The 22019-nt window shown below is 35.6% G+C and overlaps 1 protein-coding gene across 10 annotated transcripts in view; it reads left to right on the top strand.

Moving 5' to 3' along the window:
• cadm2b (cell adhesion molecule 2b) overlaps nucleotides 1-22019 on the top strand; it is a 462204-nt gene that overhangs the window by 426392 nt on the left and 13793 nt on the right. For 4 of the 10 annotated variants that reach the window (XM_005157473.6, XM_005157476.6, XM_005157474.6 and 1 more), the window contains exon 9: nucleotides 9967-9993. In XM_005157473.6, the coding sequence (XP_005157530.1) occupies nucleotides 9967-9993 (27 nt within the window). 10 annotated transcript variants of the gene reach the window in all.

Below are 22019 nucleotides of genomic sequence, written 5' to 3' on the forward strand. Positions count from 1 at the left end.
CTGGAAATTGACGTTTTTAAAATTTCAGGACAGATTGGTACCGAATTCCAATATTGTGACAACCCTTTTACAGGGACATGCTATTACAGAATAAACGAATAAAGAATTTTTGTACAACACAAAAAAATACCACAAAACCACTTATCAATGTCTTTAATTTATCTCTATGTGTACTGTGGAAAAAAATTGTGCATTTAATGCTGTCCCAACACAAATTGTTTAAATTAACGTAACACATTTGAATGGATTGAACATAAAAAAAATTAAGTCGAAACAAAAAATCTCCAGATTTGTGTTGTTTCAGCTCCTTTCAAAGAAGTAGTTTGCAAATTAATAGAAAAAATTATTTGTGTGGATAATACTATTGGTTGGGTTTAAGGAAGGTTGTAGGTAAGTAGTTTGCTGACGCCTTAACCTGGAGCTGTGCGAAATAAGTGTATCTGAAACATACAAAAAACATACCCTAAGTAACATATTTCAGAATTGCAAAAATGTAGCAAGTGCATGTAACGAAACATGTAATGAATCGTACTCGAAGCAAAGTATTTTACATTCTCAAAAAATGTAGCTAAGGCATTTGTTTCCAATGAGCCTGAGCTGTTTTTAATTTTTATTTTTACTTTATTAAAGCATAAAAATACTATAATATTTTTTTGTTTGTTTTTCACAAAAACAAACAAAAAAACTGTGGTAAAATGCATTCATAACCACTCACTTTTTCATCAACAATGGTTCCAGAAATATTTTTCCCATTCATTTTTTTCCCCTATTTTTTTTTCCCCATTTAGATTTTTAAGAAGTCTTTGTCACAGCTATAAGGAGAATCACAACAATGCAAACTTGATTTGAAACAAAAAAGAATAGGCAAATGCGAGTAAACATATTTTAAATCACTGCAAAAATATATATAAAACTATTCCATTTTGCTGATTGTATCTACAGAAACATTCATTCATTTTCCTTCAGCTTAGTCTCTATTTCAGTGGTCACCACAGCAGAATGAACCACCAACTATTCTGGCATATGTTTTACGCAGCGGATGTCCTTCCAGCCACAACCCAGTCCTGAAAAACACCCATACACACTGTTTTATACTCACACTCATTCACTACAGCCATTATTTTTAGTTTATTCAATTTACCCATATCACAGTCACGTCTTTGGACTGTGGGGGAAACTTAAGCACCCCGGAGGAAACCAATGCGAACAAGGAGAGAACATGCTGACTCCATACAGAAATGCCACCTGACCCAGCCAGGACTTAAACCAGCGACCTTCTTGTTGTGAAGGGACAGTGCTAACCACTAAGCCAAGGTGCCACCCCTCGACAGAAACATACATTCATTTATTGTTTTCCTTTAGCTTATTCCTTTATTTATTAGGGGTTGTCAGCGGAATGAACCAACAACTATTCTGGCATTTTTTTTTACGCAGTAGATGCCCTTCCAGCCGCAACCCACTACTAGGAAACACCCATACACACTCATTCACACATGTACTCATACATTATGGCTCATTTAATTCATCCAACTCATCCATAACGCATGTCTTTGGACTATGGGGAAAACCAGAGCACCCAGAGGAAACCCACTCGAACATTGAAAGAACACGCAAACTCCACACAGAAATGTTAAATGGCCCAGCCGAGACTCGAATCAGTGATCTTCTTGCTATGAGGTGACAGTGCTTACCACTAAGCCACGATGCTCCCCCTCTACAGAAACAATTTGCTTCAAATGTATTGCAAAATATGTCTCTTTGCTTGATCTGCTTCTCTGACTGGTTGACATCCCTGCACAGAATCAAGAACAACTGACCTATTCAGTTGATACATTTAAGTTTAATTCATGAGTATCAATTTAGAGCTTGCAATAGTCTGGTCTTACTTAAAAATATACTTATTAATGGTTAAAATTAATAGATTTTTACTTCTGTAACTCAACTCTTGTTCTCTGTTTTACTTGCAAATGTGCTTCAAATGCATTTCAAGTTTTAGTAGTCTGTGTGATCCCACCCAATGCCATTTTAGCCAATGATATTTTAACAACCTGGTTTGCCAGTTGGCAAAAAACACAGCATATTGCAGCCATTAAAGACATCAAATGAACTAGGTCAGAAAAATTAGAGATTCTACACTCTATTAAACATGATGTTGAAAGTATCCCAATTTAGGTTGTCGGTTCATTCATTCATTCATTTTCTTTTCAGCTTAGTCCCTTTATTAATCCGGGGTCGCCACAGCAGAATGAACTGCCAACTTATCCAGCACGTTTTTATGCAGCCCATAAGTCGGTTCATTCATTTAACGCAAAATAATATGTAGCTTGATGCGGTCCATATATAAAAAAAAAAAAAACTTTATATCCAGAAGTGTTTTCAACTAAGCAGACAAATACTGGATATAAATCCCATGGTTTAAGTGTACCAGTATTATTCAGTAACGTTAAATGTGAGATCACCCTCCACACACTGTGTCCCAAATTAAGACAACCTATAGGAATAAATTGAAATGCAAATTTTTTTTAAATACATACATTTATGCATGTGGATGATCAGAGGAGTTCAAGATGTGAAGAAAACAGAGACGACAAGATCAAACAAGAACATAATGTTATCTGCATAAATAAACATAAATATTATCTGCATATTTTTCCTACTACAGTACATGCCTGAGGTGCAGAAAGAAGTAAACATATAAAAATACCATTCAGAAAGTAAAGAATTAATTTATATTTAAACAAACATACATACACACACACACACACACACACATATATATATATATATATATATATATATAATATTTGCCCTGATGGCACAAAATAATATTTTACTAGATATTTTTCAAGACAATTCTATACAGCTTAAAGTAACATTTAAAGGCTTTACTAGGTTAATTAGGTTAACTAGGCAGGTCAGGGTAATTAGGCAAGTGTTTGTATAATGATAGTTTGTTCTCTACACTATCGAGAAAAAAATTGCTTAAAGGGGCAAAAAATTTTGTTCTTATTTTTTTATTATTATATATATTTATTTTTCAACTTTGTTTATTCTAGCCTTAATAAAACAAATAGGAATTTCCCTAGGAAAAAAAAAAAAAAAAAAAAATATATATATATATATATATATATATATATATATATATATATATATATATATATATATATATATACACACATATTATCAGACATACTTTGAAAATTTTCTTGATCTGTTAAATATCATTCTGGAAATATTTAAAAAAGAAAAAAAATTCATATATATATATTGGTTGTCAAAATTAGCGCGTTAACGCACATGATTACTTTTAAATATTTAACACATTAAAAAAATATTGCAAATAACGCAGTTGCAGTTTTATTTTAATTTCCTGTTGTGGCCGACGTGTGTTCAGGGATAGCGTGTGCATAGAGATGACCTAGATGGCCGCCTTGGGCAGCAGAATAGTGAGCGAACGTCCCGGTTCTAACTTTCATTCACTAAATGGTCACTTTCGAGGGCGGCATGATTTCCGTTTGCCTAGAGCGCCAGTTCAGCTTGCTCTGGTCCTGCGTGTGTTTACCTTGCAAAAAAGTGGATAAAACCGCGGCTTTAAACGAAAAATTTTAGTATAAAACAATTAATGTCGCATCACCAAGCTTTTCTCTGTTTCTTCCAGAGTTTCATGCAGTTTCATTTTTAATCTTTAGACTAACTGCTGTTCACCCGTTTACTCTCATTCAGCAGATTTTCATTCAGGATGTTTTAATGGTATTTGAGACCGCATGGCGAACGGACAGAAAAACGTCCTCATTTTGGGATTCGCGTGATCCTTTAAGCTAATCAAAAATCGCTGTTTACATGGTAGACTCTTAATCAGTATTATCTTAATCATAAAAGCGTAGTATTGGTGTCCATGTAAATGTACTGTAGTGAAAGTGGCAGATGAAGTCACAAGCTGTCAAAGACAGCCACAGCCCTATTCTCTGCCTTTAACCTGCGTCCATGAGCCCTCAAATTTCATAAGTTTGACGTGTTTTCCCCCCTTTTGTAAAGCGTCTGCTGCACGTTCCTCTGTCAGAATCTTTGCTTGTAAATTACAGCCATACTTTATATGCTTAGTTTATATTATAAGTATATAATTAGATATAATTAGATTATAAGTATAAATACAGCACTACAACAAACAAAACAGAGAGATCAACTTAGAATGTCACTTACCTGATTTATAATAATTTGATGAGTTTTTATGCTGTCTCTGTGGTGCCAACTCTGTGGTACCATCTTGTGGTGGTTAATCGTCAAGTTTTTTGCTTTGGATGCTGATGGCTGCAGATGTGCTGATCCTCATAAATAAATTGCAGTGCAATCTAAACAAGTACATTCTCAAAAGTACATTATGTTGTCCAACAGCAGCAATATTTGCCAAACTGTATCGAGACATTTCCTTTTCTGCTTGTCTCTCTATGTAGGCGGAGAAATACACCACAAGGGTGAGGAGGCTGTATGAGTGCTTGCAAAATATCAGCCAATTAAATTCGCGAGCCAGGCAGAACTGTTGTATAAAGTTATATGTTGTCTGGGTTTGTGTTTTATATTACACTACAAAAACCTTGTAATAAACTTACAGTACTTTTTCTGTTATTTTACAGACTTCTCTATATATTATTTATTATTATTTTAAACTACTAAAATATCAGTAAAAGTCACTTTGTTAAAGTGTAGAGTTGCATTTTCAACATCAAAAGTCGACAGAGCAGAGGACAAGCTCTCACAATGCAATTCACAACTGTAAATAAACAGAAAACAACAGAAACTGTCAATTACATTTTTTTTACAGTGTAGCTTTTAGTGACATTAATATCTAACCAACAACAGAACGAAATACCTAATGTTCTTCAAGCGAAAATGTAATTGGGTTTTTCGTTTGATTTTGATGTGAAACATGGCCCTGACATATTCTTGACAGCCTTCGTGAGCTACACCCAGATCAGAAACCCTGAGGGAGACACACTCAGCCCGCAGCAGAAATGAGCCGCCAACAGTCACACACCGTTTGAACTGCAGCGCCAATGTTGATCTTTTCCCATCTTCCCATCGCTTGTCTTTCTCCATCTCTCTCGCTGCCACTTCACATCACCTCCACCTTTTTACATCAGACACTCTTTTTTTCCCTCTTATTGCACAAATTGGACTAAAAGGTTTTTGCTCCAGTGAAGAAGAAGATGGGGGAAAAAAGACTAGCCACAGATGAAATTCTACTTGTCAGTGTGTGTCATGGAGGTGAGAGATAAAAGGCTTTGCTAATCAGACATCTGCACTGTTTCGGTAGATGGCAAGGTAGATGTAGTTCTTGGACCATGGACAAACAAGTGCATAGGGACAAGACAGTTCATACTGTACCTTAAAGTGTTATTTCAGCCAGAAAAAGAAGGAAAATTATGTTATTTAATTCTCACATCGTTCCTATCCACTCAGACCTTCGTTCATCTTGAGAATGCAAATTAAAATCTTTTAGAATAAACCAGAGAGCTCTCTTCTAGCATAAACATGATCAACATCATTTGTTTAAAGCAGCGTATTTCTCCCAAAATTGAATATTCATAAAAAGATTTGAGATTATTTAAATCCTCTTGGCCAGCGTCAGGACGTGGATGCAATGGGGCGGTATTTTTGAACATGTCAGTGTTTACAAATAGATTAGATCAAAAAGAACAGAGTATTATTTTCAAACTCTCTGGTTACTAAAGTTACTCTCATCCCCCGAAAGAAAATGCTATAGTGGATAATCCACTTATGGGGATTTCGTTCAGAAAGCCAATCATCTGAAAGAGTATACAAACAAGCCAATAAAATGCCAATGAGTTGGCAGCTTCAGCTTGAGCAGCTGATGCTTGTTACAATCAATTAAACAATATAAGCACAGCAAGAACAAGGCTGAGGTATTTTTTTTTTTTTTTGGCTGAAGAGAGAGCAGACCTACAACGTAATGGGTCAGCAAGTGGCTCATCTGCTGAGTCAGTTCTGGGGCCTCAGAGGAATCTCTGCAGGGCTCAGCTAAGCGGGGAACTTTCCTGACGGATTGAATAAGCGCACATATCTCCGCGCGAACTGCTGGGGGACACGGCTCGCCCTGGCTCCCACTATTTAGTGGGCCAACTTCTGTTTAGATACGGCACTTCCCTGCTGCCTACCACCAAACAGACAGAGCTGCTCAGATTATCTAAAACTCTGGGTGCCATCCAGATAAATGCACAAAGGATGACACATGGAGGTTCCAAAGATCAGGGCGAGGGTGCCAGATGGTGCCCTGTCCCTGAGAGGTGCAACTAGATAGACATGTGGGCCAGTGCATCCATGCTGAGAGAGCCCTCGGTCAGGGAAAAGAACAACTGGCATTCTCGGGGAAAGCAAACAGATCGATCTGGGCTTCCCTGAATCGCGCTCATATCATCTGAACAGACTCGGGGTGGAGTCTCCATTCTCCGGATCGTAAAGGCTGCCGTGAGAGCGCATCGGCTGCACAGTTGAGCTTGCCTGGAATGTGAATGTCGTGCAGCGATTTCAGGCGTGTATAACTCCAGAAGAGCAGACGACGGGCAAGCTCAAACATGCATCGAGAGCGGATACACCCCATGCTGTTGATATATGCCGCTGACACCGTGCTGTCCGTTCTGACCAGCACGTGCTGCTGGTCCAGCACTGGAAAAAAAACGGAGAGCGAGGAACACTGCCAACAGCTCTAGGCGATTGATATGCCAATGCAATTGGGTTCCTTTCCACAGGTCCGCAACACCTGCAACACGCAGCCCTCCAGCCCGTGCTGGAATCATCTGTTGAAACAACAACATGACTGGACGCCTGTCCTAGAGGCACTCTGGCCTGTAGGAACGAGGGGTCGTTTCATAGGCTAAGGGAGTGGCGAGTCAGCGCAGTAACAGTGACTCAGTGTGTGCCCGCGTGCCATGCACGTCTGGGGACTTGATCGTCATTGATCGGTCATTGTGACCAAGTCCAGCTCCAGCCCGAGAAAAGAGATCCTGTGCACGGGGGCGAGTTTGCTCTTTTCTTGTTTGACCTGAAGCCCCAACAGGTGAAAGTGCCAGAGCACCTTGTCTCTGTGCATAATCGATTGCTCCCGAGAGTGGGCTAAAATCAGCCAGTCATCAAGATAATTAAGTATGCGGAAAGGGCGCTAAGGCACCCTCCACAAGCTTCTTGAAGACAGAGAGAGCTCGAAGGGGAGGATTTTGTATTGCCAAGCTCGACTTTCGAATGCAAACCGCACAATGAAGTAAAGTAAAACCCGCTCTCCATCTCGGCTGAAGGGACCAACTCAATTGGATCCTTCACCAGAAGGACACCAATCTCCTCTGGCAGGACAGGGGCAGACAGGGGGCTGACTCTGGTAAAATACATACCTGAGATTTGCCATTTCGCGAACTGAATCGCATATCCGAGTCTGATTGTGCATATGAGCCACCCCAAAGAACTGGCCCACGCTAACCAGTCAAGCCGAGCTCTCGCTATTGGACTCATTGCTACAAACGCTGATGTGCCAGCAGTGGGGCAGCATGGACTGGGTGTGCTGATCGGGGAAGCGATGGGGTCCCGTAGAAGTGTTGAAGGCAAGAGATTCACTCTCACCTCGCACTCAAGCTCCGGAGGGGAGACTCGAGAGGTGGAAAAAAAGGAGATTGTCCTTTCAAAGCGTGTGAGCCACTGGCGAAATCCACAGAACCTGCGAGATGGAAGACATAGCATCCTAGACTGTCAGAGTTTGGTCTGTCACATCTGGGGAAATGGAAAAGTACTCTTTTACTGATTTTTCGTGGCACTGAAAAGTGCCGTTGGAAATGGGGCCCGGCCTTCCAGCGGGAAAAGAGCTAATTCCCTTTTCTCCAGATGGCCTGTCTCAGGGACGGTTCGCGGTCCATTTACCGGACTTAACGGCGCCCTGGGCAAGTGGGGCTACCTGCTTCCGAGGTGCTCGATGTGCTTGCTTTGCCGGATGTGCAGCTGGGGGCGAGGCAGCTCTCGTAGGCGAGCACCCTCAGCAAGGAGCAGCAGATGTGGATGGCTCGGTGGGCATAACAGGCTTACGGTCCTGCCGATAGATAACATTACCCATCGCATCTGATTCAAGGTATCCACTATAGCATTGAAGTTCCCCATCCTAAGGGGAACCAGACATCAACCTAAAGCTACAACCCTCAAGCAGCCATTGTAGCTAGTTGTTTTTTCAATGGGAAGCTTATAAGGAATGTATTTGCTAAATTTGTGTAAAAACAGAACATGCTCCTTAGATATACTTATCATCGTAATAACAAGACACACACGCATTCACTGCTGTAGATCATGATTTATTTTGAAACGAAAGAGTCCTCAGAACAACATCTTATAGAGCACATTTAGTTCAATGACACAATCGTGTTGAATTATAGATGGTTATTTATTTATGTCACCGTTTCTTCCAGAGCCCTTTTTTTACAGTGTTTACTATGCTAATAATGCGTGAAAACAGTGTCTTTGTAGTAAAAAGCAAGATGATGTGCCATGAGAGCACAAACTGAATAAAAAGTCAAAGTTATAGTTACTAAAAACTTAAAGTAGTCACGTGTTTTGACGTTCTGCATATGCTGTCGTATGGCGAGTTCAGACTGCACAATTTTCTAATAAGTCACGTCACAGATGTTTTCACACTGCATGACTATACGGGGTGGCGCTCTATTGCTGTGGTGTTTACACTGCAAGATGGATCGAAAACAGATACAAAATGAATACAAAAGTCTTTTGAAGTAAGAAGGGGGGGGGGGGAATATAATCTGAGGGAAGAACAAAATCTTAGGAGGTTGAAAACAAGGACAACTTTAAAAAGTTTGTATATGTCTGTTTGTTGTGAAATTATGGAACAGATTCTCAAACAATGTCAGGATATTAATCAATTTAAAAAGTTGTATGTATATATATATATATATATATATATATATATATATATATATATATATATATATATATATATATATTATTATTATTATTATTATTATTATTATTATTAAAGGAATATAAATAATTGATTGAAAAAGAAAAAAGAAAAAAATGAGAAAGGTATGATAGAATTTCAATTAATGATGAATGATGTGTATGATAATGGGGTGGGAAAATACTAATGCTTCATCCCATTCCGTTTTCGACCATATTGAAATGTATTTATTGTTAAATATTTTTTTATGTATTATATTTCTGTTTGAATTTTTTATTATTTTTTATTTTTTCAAATAAAAAAAAATGTAATCAAACTATAGGGCTGCAAAGTAGGGTAATTTTTAGCACACACATCTACATTCTATTGAAAATTTACTCAAAATCTTTGACATGAACGTTATTGATAACTCACGATTTATTCATGAAGACATTGGTATGCAGATTTCACTCAAGCAATTACCGAATGAGACCCATTGCCCTGATTTTTTATCCTCTCAATCTGCGTATGATAAAGAGGCTAGTAACTCAAATGACTAAACTGGCATTAACTGGCTCCATTGGTTTGAAATACGGAGCGATTTGCATGATAAGTAGCATCATTACAGAGCAACGCAGCAGACATCGGAGATTAGCATCAATGTATACTTACGAATATGTCCAAATGGCTGTGTTTTTCAGGATGTGTTAGCATGTACTTGAATCCATCATGTCGTCCCAACGTTCGATCATCCTGACTGCAGGTTAATGCGGTCGATTAATGTCTTCATTACTGCACTTTGAAAAATGCTGGGTTGATTTAAACCAATTTTGGGTCAAATATGGACAGCCTAACAATTGGGTATGTCCGTATTTGACCCAAAATGGAGTTAAAATAACCTAACATTTTTGTTGTGTGTGTGATTTTTAGTTTTGTGGCCTTTTTTTCCCCTTCTCTCCCTTGTTTTATGTCCTCACCCTTGTCTTCCCTTACTGCCCCTTTCTGTCTGCGTCCATGGCCGACAGCTAAAGATTTCCCAGGTACAACTACAGGTAAATATGTTTTTTGCTGGAGTGCTGGTATCATCATTGCGGGACAGGGTGCTGTAATGTGGCTTGTGGACTGGTGGCTCGGGTTTCGCCAATTAACCTCCTCCATAGCATGAGCTGGGAGCCATTTGCCTTGCATGGGAGCACTGCTGATCTTTGTCAAATGTCATGGTGCTCCATGGTGCCGTCATTCACACGAGGGATGCTTAAACCTTTGGCCTACTTACTGTCGGGAGGGAATGGAAATGAATCGTGTTTTCTGTTAGGAAGAGCCTGGAGAGTTAAAACTTATAGGTTATTTTGTAGAAGGGTCAATGGCAGAGGAGAGCTCTGCACTGAATGAAATACAAAAAGAAAATAATATTTGAAATATAGTAGTTTAAAATGCATGTACTTGTACATTATTAATAGCATATGTCAAGTAGTATAACCATGGAATTCTTAAATGTTATACTTTTTTTTTGCTGAAATTATGTAGTTTAAAATGCATGTTCTTAAAAATGTTTTAATGGCATTTTAAGTTCAAATGTAAAGTGGTTTAAACATGGATTTTCTTAATACTGTTAACATTTTTTGCTGAAATAATGTAGTTTAAAATTCTTGTTCTTAAAATAAAATAATGCTATTTTAAGTTCAAATGTCTAGTGGTATAACCACAGAATTGTTAAATATCATTGACATTTTTGCTAAAATAATGCAGTTTAAATGTATATTCTTAATTTTATAAAGACATTTTAAGTTTAAATGTCAAGTGGTATAACCATGGAATTCTCTTTTTTTCTGAAATTGTGTAAAATAAAAAAAATAATAATATATATATATATATATATATATATATATATATATATATATATATATATATATATATATATATATATATATATATATATATTAATGCCATTTTAAAGCCGAATGTCAAGTGGTTTAACCATGGCATTCTTAAAAATTATTGACATTTTTGCTGAAATTATGTAGTTTCAAATGCATTTTCCCCCCAAAAAAAATATAATAATGCCATTTTAGGGGTGAAATGTCAAGAGGTATAACCATTAAATTCTTAATTATTATTGACATGTTTTGTTGAAATAGTGCAGTTTGAAATGCATTTTTAATGGATTTTTTAAGGTTAAATGTCAAGCGGTGTAACCATGGAATTCTTAAATGTTATTGATATTTTTGCTGAAGTTATGAAGTTTGAATTGCATGTTCCTAAAAATGTATATTTTATTGCCATTTTAATGCTGAATGTCAAGTGGTATAACCACAAATTTTTTAAATTATTGACCTTTTTTGCTGAAATTATGTAGTTTAAAATGCATGTTCTTCATTTTCTAAATGCCATTTTGAGGTCAAATATCAATAATTAATTTTTCAGCAATTCTTAAATATTATACTTAAAAATTACTGACATTTGTGCTGCAATGATGCAATTTAAAATGCATGTTCTTAAATATTTTTTATGCCATTTTTAAGGTCGAATGTCAAGTGGTATAACCATAGAATTTCTTAATATTATTGACATTTTTGATGAAATAATGTAGTTTATAATTTATGTTCTTAAATGTTTTTAATGGCATTTGAAGTTCAAATAATTTTTTGCTGAAGTTATGAAGTTTAAAATGCTTGTTCGTAAAAAATAATAATATAATTTTAAGGTCGAATGTCAAGTGGTTTAACCATGGAATTCTTAAAAATATTGACATTTTTTATCTTAAATTATGTAGTTTAAAATGCATGTTGTTCTCATTATTGTAATGCAGTTTTATGGTTAAATGTAAAATGGTATAACCTTGGAATTCTTAAATATTATTGACATTTTCTAATATGCTTGTTCCTAAAAATTATTTATTTAATGCCACTTTAATAACAAATGTCAAATGGTATAACCATTTAATATCAATGATGTCAAGTGGTATCATTGAGGTTTCCTTAAATTATTTTTCTTAAAGTAAAACTATATATTTTAAATAACAAAATAATATATTTATTAGTATCTATGTGATGAATTAATACTGTATAATCTTTTAGAATTTTCCCAAATTTTAAATCTGATGTCAGGTGCTTTTCAAATAAACAGTGAGCTTTTATGCCATTTTCACTATCAAATATCAAGTTTTTTTCAAGTGTTTTTACACCTACAACAGACAAACACTATCTTTTAAGTAATGAAACTGCACAGAACCATTTCATTCAACCAAGAGATGTTTCTTTACATTTTTTTTGTAGTTGTTGCTACCTTAAAAGTCAAATCTCAGGTACTGAATTTATTTCTTACACCTTCAGAAAAAAAACATATAAAACTATCAAATTGAATAAAATGAAAACTATTTTATTCAGCCCAAACTGTAAATATGAATATTTTTCTTAAGCCTAGCAGTGAATTTTATTTGTTTATTTATTTATTTTCTTTCATATAATTTAATTCAGAAGCACCAGCACTCTCAAAAATAAATGTACAAAAGCTGTCACTAGGGTGATATTTGTGTACTTTTTAGGTACTAATACCTTTAAGGTATCAGTGTGAATCTTTTACATAATTATATAAACCCTTCAAGTACAAAACTGTATCTTTTGAAACAGTTTGTGCCTTCTGAAAGTATGACAGATATCATGCGTTTTTATTTTTGAATTTAAAAAGTTTTCCCACAGTCACACCACTTGACATTTGTCAACTACCCTTGATTTTTATATGCAAATACATACATTTATCAAACTACAATTTCAGCTATTTCTGTAATAATATCGAATCATCACAGAAAGTTTATACCATCTTGACATTTTTTGCATTTATACTCCTTTAACACAAAATGCAAACCGTCATTGACCCAGAAAGGAAGCAAACAGAAATGCGAAAAATAAAAAGAAAACACTTATTTTTCTCGTCTCCTTCTCTTAATTAGTTTTTTTTTATTGTTATCTTAAATACCCAGCCAAATTGAATGTGAAGAAACCAATACTACTTTATAAATGATAGTGTTATCCTATTCTTAAACACACACACACACACACACACATACAGAGACAAAGTCTAATTTTGTTTAGCTTCCTATAACCGACTAGCATAAGAACATGTTATTATATGTCATCAGTGTGTGCATGGTATGGCCTTTTGAGAACATGTTTTGTTTTGGTATGTGCCGTTTACGTCCTGTTCTGTTTTGTTTTTGTGAACCATTGATTTGTATTTCCAGCTTGGTGGTCTGTTTCGCTGCGGTCTCTGTGCTGAATGTTCCACCTCGATGTGTTTGAACTATTTTGTCATAGGTCAGTTTTCCTTAGCCCGCTCTCCCAGGAGAGAACCGATTTGAATAATTAGCAAGCATAATTTGTTTTTAAAAAATCTAATCATATTTTATGCCACCCACACCACAATCCGCTGAGAGTAAAGCCAGCATGAGCTGCAATATGAGCGGAGATAACAGTGCAAATGCTGTATATATGCTTCATATGTGGAACTGTTTTAAAAAAATAACGCACAATTCCCTCCAGAGTTCTGTGCATTAATGTAAACACAGCTTACGCTTGCTTATACAAATGGACTGAAATTGTATTCTGTGTTAATCAACAAGTTTTGTCAATAGAGCTTAACTTGTTTTGAACCTGGCACGTTACGATAATATTGCAAATTAAAACGGACCTCGTTTCTCATCTCCGCAGACATGTCTGTGCGCAATTTCACAGGGTCTTTGCCACAAATTGTAAAGCAAGAAATCAGCATTAATTAATTCCACAGCGATTTATTTGGATGCAAATGTTCATTTGAAATGGATGAAGAATCTGTCTGGGTGTTTTTTTGTGTGCGCTGTGGAAAACACTGGTTCTGTGCCTCTGGCCTTTCACACGCACGCATCTTAATGGAATTCATTAACGCTCAAGCAAAATGACTTGCGTCTTTGGCCACATGTTAGCTTCTCTGAATGAGTCTAATGATCTCTAATGGAATTTCTACCGACTGAAGCTTTACTTCCACAAACTAGTTCCATTTCCGAAAAGAGTTCAGTATGTTCTCGCTCCATCCATCAACAAAAAGAAAGACATGTTTCATTCATTCATTCATTTTCTTGTCGGCTTAGTCCCTTTATTATTCCGGGGTCGCCACAGCGGAATGAACCGCCAACTTATCCAGCAAGTTTTTACGCAGCGGATGCCCTTCCAGCTGCAACCCATCTCTGGGAAACATCCACAAACATTCACACACACACTCATACACTAAGGACATTTTAGACTACCCAATTCACATTTACCGCATGTCTTTGGACTGTGGGGGAAACCGGAGCACCCGGAGTAAACCCACGCGAACGAAGGAAGAACATGCAAACTCCACACAGGAATGCCAACTGAGCTGAGGCTCGACTCAGCGATCTTCTTGCTGTGAGGCGACTGCACTACCTACTGCGCCACTGCTTGGCCCCACATGTTTCATGAACTTTGTTATACTACAAGTATCCATTTTTTTGGTTTAAAGGAATAGTTCTACCAAAACTGAACATTCTGTCATCATTTACTCATCCGTCACTTGTCGCAAACCTGAGGTGCGTTTCCTAAAACCATCGTTAGCCAACTAAGGTCGCAAGTTCCATCGTTTGTTGATTTGCCGTTTCCCAAATACGTCGCTCCAACGAACATTCAGAAACTGCGTCGCAAATTTGAGCACTCGCAACTACAGCTCTGGAGCTGTAGTTAGAAACATAGTTCCTGGATGTGTTCTATTCCCACTTATCCCCCCTATACCCTAGTCATTTAGAACATTCTAACATTCAAAGTTGGAATTATTAAAAATAAAAAAGCATTAAGGTCATCTGTCTTAGGTGTAATTTGCTTCCAAACTGTTTTTACAGTTCAGTTTTAGCAAACTACATGTTGACAATTGTGCTCCCTTCGCAGTGTACTTTGAAAACATTGATGTCATTTTGAACACAGCCTCATGGCGAAAGCTATAGGTGACATCATTTAAAAGCGGAATTTGTTACGTCTCCAAAGCTTGTGAAAACAAAAAGCATATGTTATTTATTTTAATTTATAGTGGGTTGTTTATTAAGTATCTATACTGTATATGACATGGGCCAGCTGGTTACATTTCTGCAGTGGCTTACATGTGTCAAATTGTAAAAGTAGACTTTTCAAAAAAAGAAGTAAATAAATAAATAAACAACATCCTACTTAATGATAATCTTAATTATTATTATTATCATCATCATTAATATTATTAATAATATTATTAAAGTATGTTTTTTTAATTTCTAATAAATAATAAAAAGTACATTTCATTTCTTAATAAATAGCCTCATTATTTATTTATTTATATGATTTATATATGATATAAGAATATGTGTTAGCTTTTGTAAGTGATATGTTTTAGAATAGAATATTATAATGTTCAACTTTTCAATAACATTAGTAAAGCCAACATAGGCCCTATGTGCCATTTACAAATGTTTTAGCTAATATGGAAAGCGAGTGCATGTTTTTACTAAATCTAAGATTAGGATCTAAAATCTAGGATTTTATTTTAAACGTGTTTTTGTGTAAAAACAATATAATTTGCACAAAGAAATGATGGGCTTTTCTCTAAAAAAGTAGTTACTCCACCCCGTTTAGACCATCATTATGGGTGTTTTACGTTATAATCAACGTGGTTCAAACGATGGAAAAACTACGGGTTTTGGGAAACACTCGTCACTACATTTGCCTAAACAATGCATCGTACTATGATAGTTCAGCTGCAAGGTACATCGTTGTTTGGGAAACGCACCCCTGTTTGACATTCTTTTATTTGTCGAACACAAAAGAAGATATTTTAAAAAATGTTGGAAACCAGTAAACATTGACTTCCATAGTGTTTGTTTTTCCTTCTTTGGATTTCAGTGGTTACTGGTTTCTAATAGTCTTCAGAATATTTTCTTTTGTGTTCAATAGAAAAAGAAAACTTTGGGAACCACTTCATTTTCGGCTGAACTAATCCTTTTTAGACTAGAAAGAAGCTTGAAATAGAGTTCGAGACATCATCCACAATACATAAAAAACATTCTAAAAAAACAATTTTAAATTCTATCAATTGGTGTTTCAGGGATAGCTCCCTCAAAAAGGTTTGTTTAGCCACAAAAGAAGGTATTTTGAAAAAGGTTGAAACCCAGTAGCCATCCCAGCAGGCACCTTGATGTCCAAACAACTTTAAAAAGCGCATAAAAAATGCTAATAAATTTGATGTCAAAACCTTGATGTTCATCAAGTTTTTTTTTTTTTTTTTCAAAATTTACAGATTTTTTTTATCCCTACATTGCATGTAAACTTCCTTGATGTAAAAATTACACCAAAATTATGTATAATATTGGTAAATTACATTTATTTTACATATTTGGAACTTCTTTTTTGACATCTAGGTGCCTGTTGGAGTTGACATCTATAGTAGGGAGAAAACAAATTACTATGGAAGTCAATTGATTCCTGTTTCCAGCCTTCTTCAAAATATCTTCTATTGTGTTCAGCAGAGACAAAAAAAAAAAAAAAAAAACACTGGAGGATAAGTAACTTCATTTGTAGATGAACTATTAATATAAGAAAGAAGTTTGAAATAGCGTTTATAGCTTTTACACTAAATTAAATTACAAAAAATAAAAAAAATTTAATAAAATTATATATATATATATATATATATATATATATATATATATATATATATATATATATATATATATATATATATATATATATATATATATATATATATACTCAAAATGTCACCAAATTTAAATCTATTATTGCCAAATTAGCATTTTTTAAACATCTTTTTGACCTCAACGTGCTTACTGGGATTGGCATATACAGTAGGCAGAAAGATAAAATGATAATGGAAGACTACCTGTTTCCAACCTTCTTCAAATAGTAAACTTTTGGGTTCAACATAAAGCAGCAGTTGATCTTTTTTGTTGAAATGTACCTTTAAGTTTTTTTATTTATAAATGTCTGACCTTGACAGAAGAAATGAACTAGAGATAATTTCAATGTCAGACTAGGTGGGACCACAGAGACACGCCCACTTTTTTGCATCATCACAAGGTGTTTATCAGCCAGAAAAACACTTTTCCAGAAATGTAATAACTATAATGCTACGCTGTTTAGAACTTCATTTTGGCCTGATTATGTCAAAATGGTATGAGATCGATTTGTTTTTTAGCCTTGTTTGATGTATATTGGGTCTTTATTCCCTGACCAGATACATTTGCAGATATGAAAGTGTTTTCTGCTCTGTGATGTCTGTTCAAAGGAATCCACTCATTGCTGAATCTTTTTTCTCAGTAAAATATGCTGATAAAGTTGTAAAAGTGAAATGGTTATTTAGCAAAAATATGTATTTTAAGCGAATCATAGCTGATTAAAAGAGACAGTTTCATATTTAAAAGTGTGTTTTTCCCCCCAAAAAAATTTATCTCAGCGGGCATCTTTATTTCAAAACAACTTCAAAAAGCCTGTTAAAAAATTTGACTAACTTGTTGTCACATGACATCAAATTTACGTCTAAAATGATATTAAAACATGAAAAAGTTCAACACTCAAAAACGGACTGTTTGTTCAAACTACTTACTCAAAATAAACTGAAATAACACAATTCTTGAGGGTTTTCTTTGACAACTTAATTGTTTTATGTTCGATGAACCTAAATTTGTAAAAACAAATGAGTTAACTTAATTCCTTCCTGTTGTCCCAACAGGAATGAATGTGTGGAACCCAGCATTTGTTACAGTGTATCCTATAATCGACTTTTAACACGTTTTTTTGCCACAAACATTAGATGAAAATTTCACCAGCATGAACCACACCACACTTTGAGCTAGACTTATTGTTGGAATGAAGGGGATAGTAAGAGAACAATGGGATGAAGGGGAAGGGAAATAAGAGGATAAAGTGAACAGGTACAGGCAGGTTGATCGGGTGTCCTACGATGATGGCCAGAAACTCGAGTGAGGGTACCGTCTTTGTAATATTTTGGTAGAGTGATTGGACCCCTCAATTCAACCTAAGAGTGAGGAGAGGGTTATAGGATTGTGAATGGGAAGTGAAGAAATAGAGGGTGGGTTTAAAAGAATGAGAAGAACAATGCTAGAGAGCTGGTCTGCCTTAAAGGGCCATGAAACCCCCTCGTTTCAGCAGGGTGTTTTCACACCTCTACTTTGGAAAAAGTCAGAAAAGTGGGCGTGTCCAGCTCTGTTTAGGGGGGAGTGTCGGAGGAACTAAAGTGGGATGGTGTGGGAGTGTCTATTTGTGCACGCGCGAGTTTCAGAGTCAAAATACACACCCACACAGACAGGAGTAAGTGATGGTGTTTAACCTACATGGACATCTGTAGTCGAATTATTTGCCAAATTATTAAATGTTGGACTTTAACTGCAGTTTGGCTCTTTCATTCAGGGAATTCATTCATGCCTCTCGCGACAAACGAGATATTTGATTCGAGGAACTGATCTAAGCGTGTATTTTTCATGCAATGTTTGATACCGCACAGCGAATGAGAGAAAAAAAAACCTCCGCATTTCCCGGAAACTTAGATGCATACGGCAGGTAGTGTCAGAAAGCCGCGTGTGTTATTCCGGTCACAAAATGCGGTGCTAACATTTCTGCACTCAGTGCAATAGTTAACTTAATTCGATACGAACAAACTGAATAAACAAAGAGCACTGGTCGCTCACTTACCAAATCTGTAGAGACAGGACAATCACCAGCAACTAGAGCCGCGTCTTTATGGAGAGAATACTACAAACGAATCCAGATTTCAGCGTTTGCAGATGAGAACAGCTCTCAGGTAAACAATAATCCCCCTTAGACACGTAAGTTATTGTTGTCGAGCGTCGCGTACACTGTTAATCCACACGTGATCCAGATAAGCTCTCACAGAGAGAAAATGAAAACGAAACTTAACGGCAGCAAACTATAAAAGCAACACTTCACGCTTGTTTTGCCAACACAACGTGGCGTCTTTGTGGTGTAAGCGCGGTGACACAAATGAATATTAATGAAGTTGCACAGTAGAGCGCGCTGATTGGTTTGAACCAAGCCTTACTCATGCATTAATGTATCACACTGTAAGACGTAATAAGACTCACTCTGGCACAGACGCCCAGTCTGCACGCTGGAATACAACCCTATTTTGTCATGACCGTGACGCAGCTTCAAAAATTCGTTTCAAACAGGAAGTACGAATTTGCTTGAAATAACGCAAAAACAACCAATTTACACTTTTTAGTGAAATATATGTGTCCTAATAGTGTTTTTAGCAGTGTGGGACACATATACGACTGTCAACAGCTCAAAAAATGTATTTTGGTGTTTCGTGACCCTTTAAATAAGTTTTAGGCAGTAGGTGATTGGTTAAGGAGACAAAGTAAGGCGTGGTTCCACCACAGAACCTTTGTTAACAAGGTAACTCCATTTGATTTTGACATCAAAGTCGTTTTCAGTGTAAATTTGGAATTTGGAACTGAAGTTTTCAGAAAAATCTTATATTATAATACTTAATGTGTTGTTATTTTGGTGGTCAAAAGGACATCAATGACTACATTTACATGGACATCAGTAATCAAATTGTTTGCCTCAATTTGAATAAGACAATAATATGATTAAGGTGTTTACATGAGTTGCTTTTTGATTTTTCTTTTCATGATCCCATTTTACACATCAGAACACATCATTTGAATAATGTCATTGCGTCATCTCACTACCTTATTTTCCCCGGTGTTTTATGTAATTTCAGGTGTTTCATTTTTTAAACTGAGATAATGGATGCGAGTATGGACTGGTGGAAGAGTGTTGATTTAACACTCTTCATAAATACACAAATGCAATTTATAAATTTAAAACAAGATTCATAAATACACAAATCAAATTCATAAGTTTAAAACGCATTCATAAATACGCAAATCCACTTCGTAACTTTAAAACTCAATTCATAAATACGCAAATCCTATTTGTAAGTTCAAAACATGATCTATAAACACGCAAATGCAATTCGTAACTTTAAAACACGAATCATAAATACGCAAATTTAATTTGTAAGTTCAAAACACAATTCATAATCACGCAAATCCAATTTGTAACTTTAAAAACTGATTCATATACTTAAATCCAATTCATAAGTTCAAAACTCAATTCATAAATACGCAAATCCACTTTGTAACTTTGAAACACAATTAATAAATACGCAAATCCAATTCGTAAGTTCAAAACATGATCTATAAACACGCAAATGCAATTCGTAACTTTAAAACACGAATCATAAATACGCAAATTTAATTTGTAAGTTCAAAACACAATTCATAAATACACAAATCCAATTTGTAGGTTCAAAACACAATTCATAAATAAACAAATTCAGTTTGTAAGTTCAAAACACGATTCATAAATAAACAAATCAAGCTTGTAAGTTCAAAACACAATTCATAAATACGCAAATCCAATTCGTAAGTTCAAAACACAACTCATAAATACGCAAATCCAGTTTGTAAAAATTCAACAAATTGTATTTTGTAAATGTGTTATTTTTGAGATTGATCTGGCTCTATATGCGGATTAGAAGAAAGAAAAATACAGCATTTCGCAATGCGGATGTCTGTGGTCTTTTACTGACACGATAGGTGCAGAGAATAGTGTCAAACACCTGTGTGTGTAAAGACTTTCCTGTCACAAAACGCGGTGAATAATCCTACATGATGGTAATAATTTAATTAAGGTGTTTACATGTCTGTTCTGCACTTCAATAATCCGACTAAAATTGACATGTCTTAATTTGCTTTCTGTTTAGATCGATTACCTGAATTGGAATAAATTAATAATAAATTAATGAAAAATCGCTGTTTACATGGTAGACTTAATCAGAGTATTGTCGTAACCATATTAAAATATTTTAATTTTTAATATATTATTAAAAATTAAAAAGGTTTTGACATCAAATCAATCTGCATTCATGACGTGGTTTTTCTTTTGTCAATTTAATGTTGCTTTGACATCAAGGTGCCTGCTGGGTCACCCAACTTTCACAGAACAATTTTAATTACATGGCATATTTCTAATAATTTATCTGCATTAACATTTGCCAAAGTAGAACAGTATGCTCAAAAATGCATTTAACATGAGGCTTCTTTCTTAGTCATAGAAAAATCTGTTTTCAAAAAGGAAACAAATGCGGTATTATTTTGCCTAGCTTGAGATGAGCAAGGTCAAATGCATTCCCACATGAAAAAATCAAGAGAATTGATATTAAAGGACCTTGGTGAAAATAATCAAAGTGATCAGTGTGTGTGTGTGCGTGTGAATAAACGAGGAGACATTGCTGTTTGGCACAGTGTGAATCCTGGCTTTAATTAAAGATGATGCACTGCACAAAAAGACAAACATCATTATTCTTCTCTATCTACTTAAAAAAAGAGAGTCTATTCACGAGATGCTATAACGAACAGCCAATATCCTTACTATCAGGGGATATGCAAAAACTCGAGATTTCTAAGCAACAGCTGACTACAAAGCTCGGACGGGAAAGGAGAAATATTTGAAATAGAATAAATAAACTTTTTTTTTTAAATTGGAAATGTATATAATTCCGGAGGCTCATTTAAATGAGAAAAAATGAGATCGGGAGCGAAACTGGAAATCATGTAAGCACTCCACGGCTCTTTCGGTTAGAGCTGGAAGCACTTAATGCAGGCCATAAATTGAGCTATATTATCAAACTGCATATTCATGGGAAAATGAAAGCCATCTGCAGCAATAATGGCTTTGCAGGCCCGCTATCATTTCTGGAAGCTAAAGCCCGTTTTGTAGCCCATGCATGTGCTCATTAGGACACCAACCTAGTAAAAAAAAAATAGTACTAAATATGTATAAAAAAAATTTTTCACTCTGTACATATTGAAATAAAATAAACTTAACCAAAAGAAGTGATGATCAAAACTAGGGGGACTTATTATTTTGTATGGGGAAAATACATAATTGCAAACCATTTAATCAAGGTCGCTGGTTCGAGCCTCGGCTTAGTTGGCGTT

The sequence above is a fragment of the Danio rerio genome, chromosome 15, assembly GCF_049306965.1.
Source record: "Danio rerio strain Tuebingen ecotype United States chromosome 15, GRCz12tu, whole genome shotgun sequence".
NCBI lineage: Eukaryota > Metazoa > Chordata > Actinopteri > Cypriniformes > Danionidae > Danio > Danio rerio.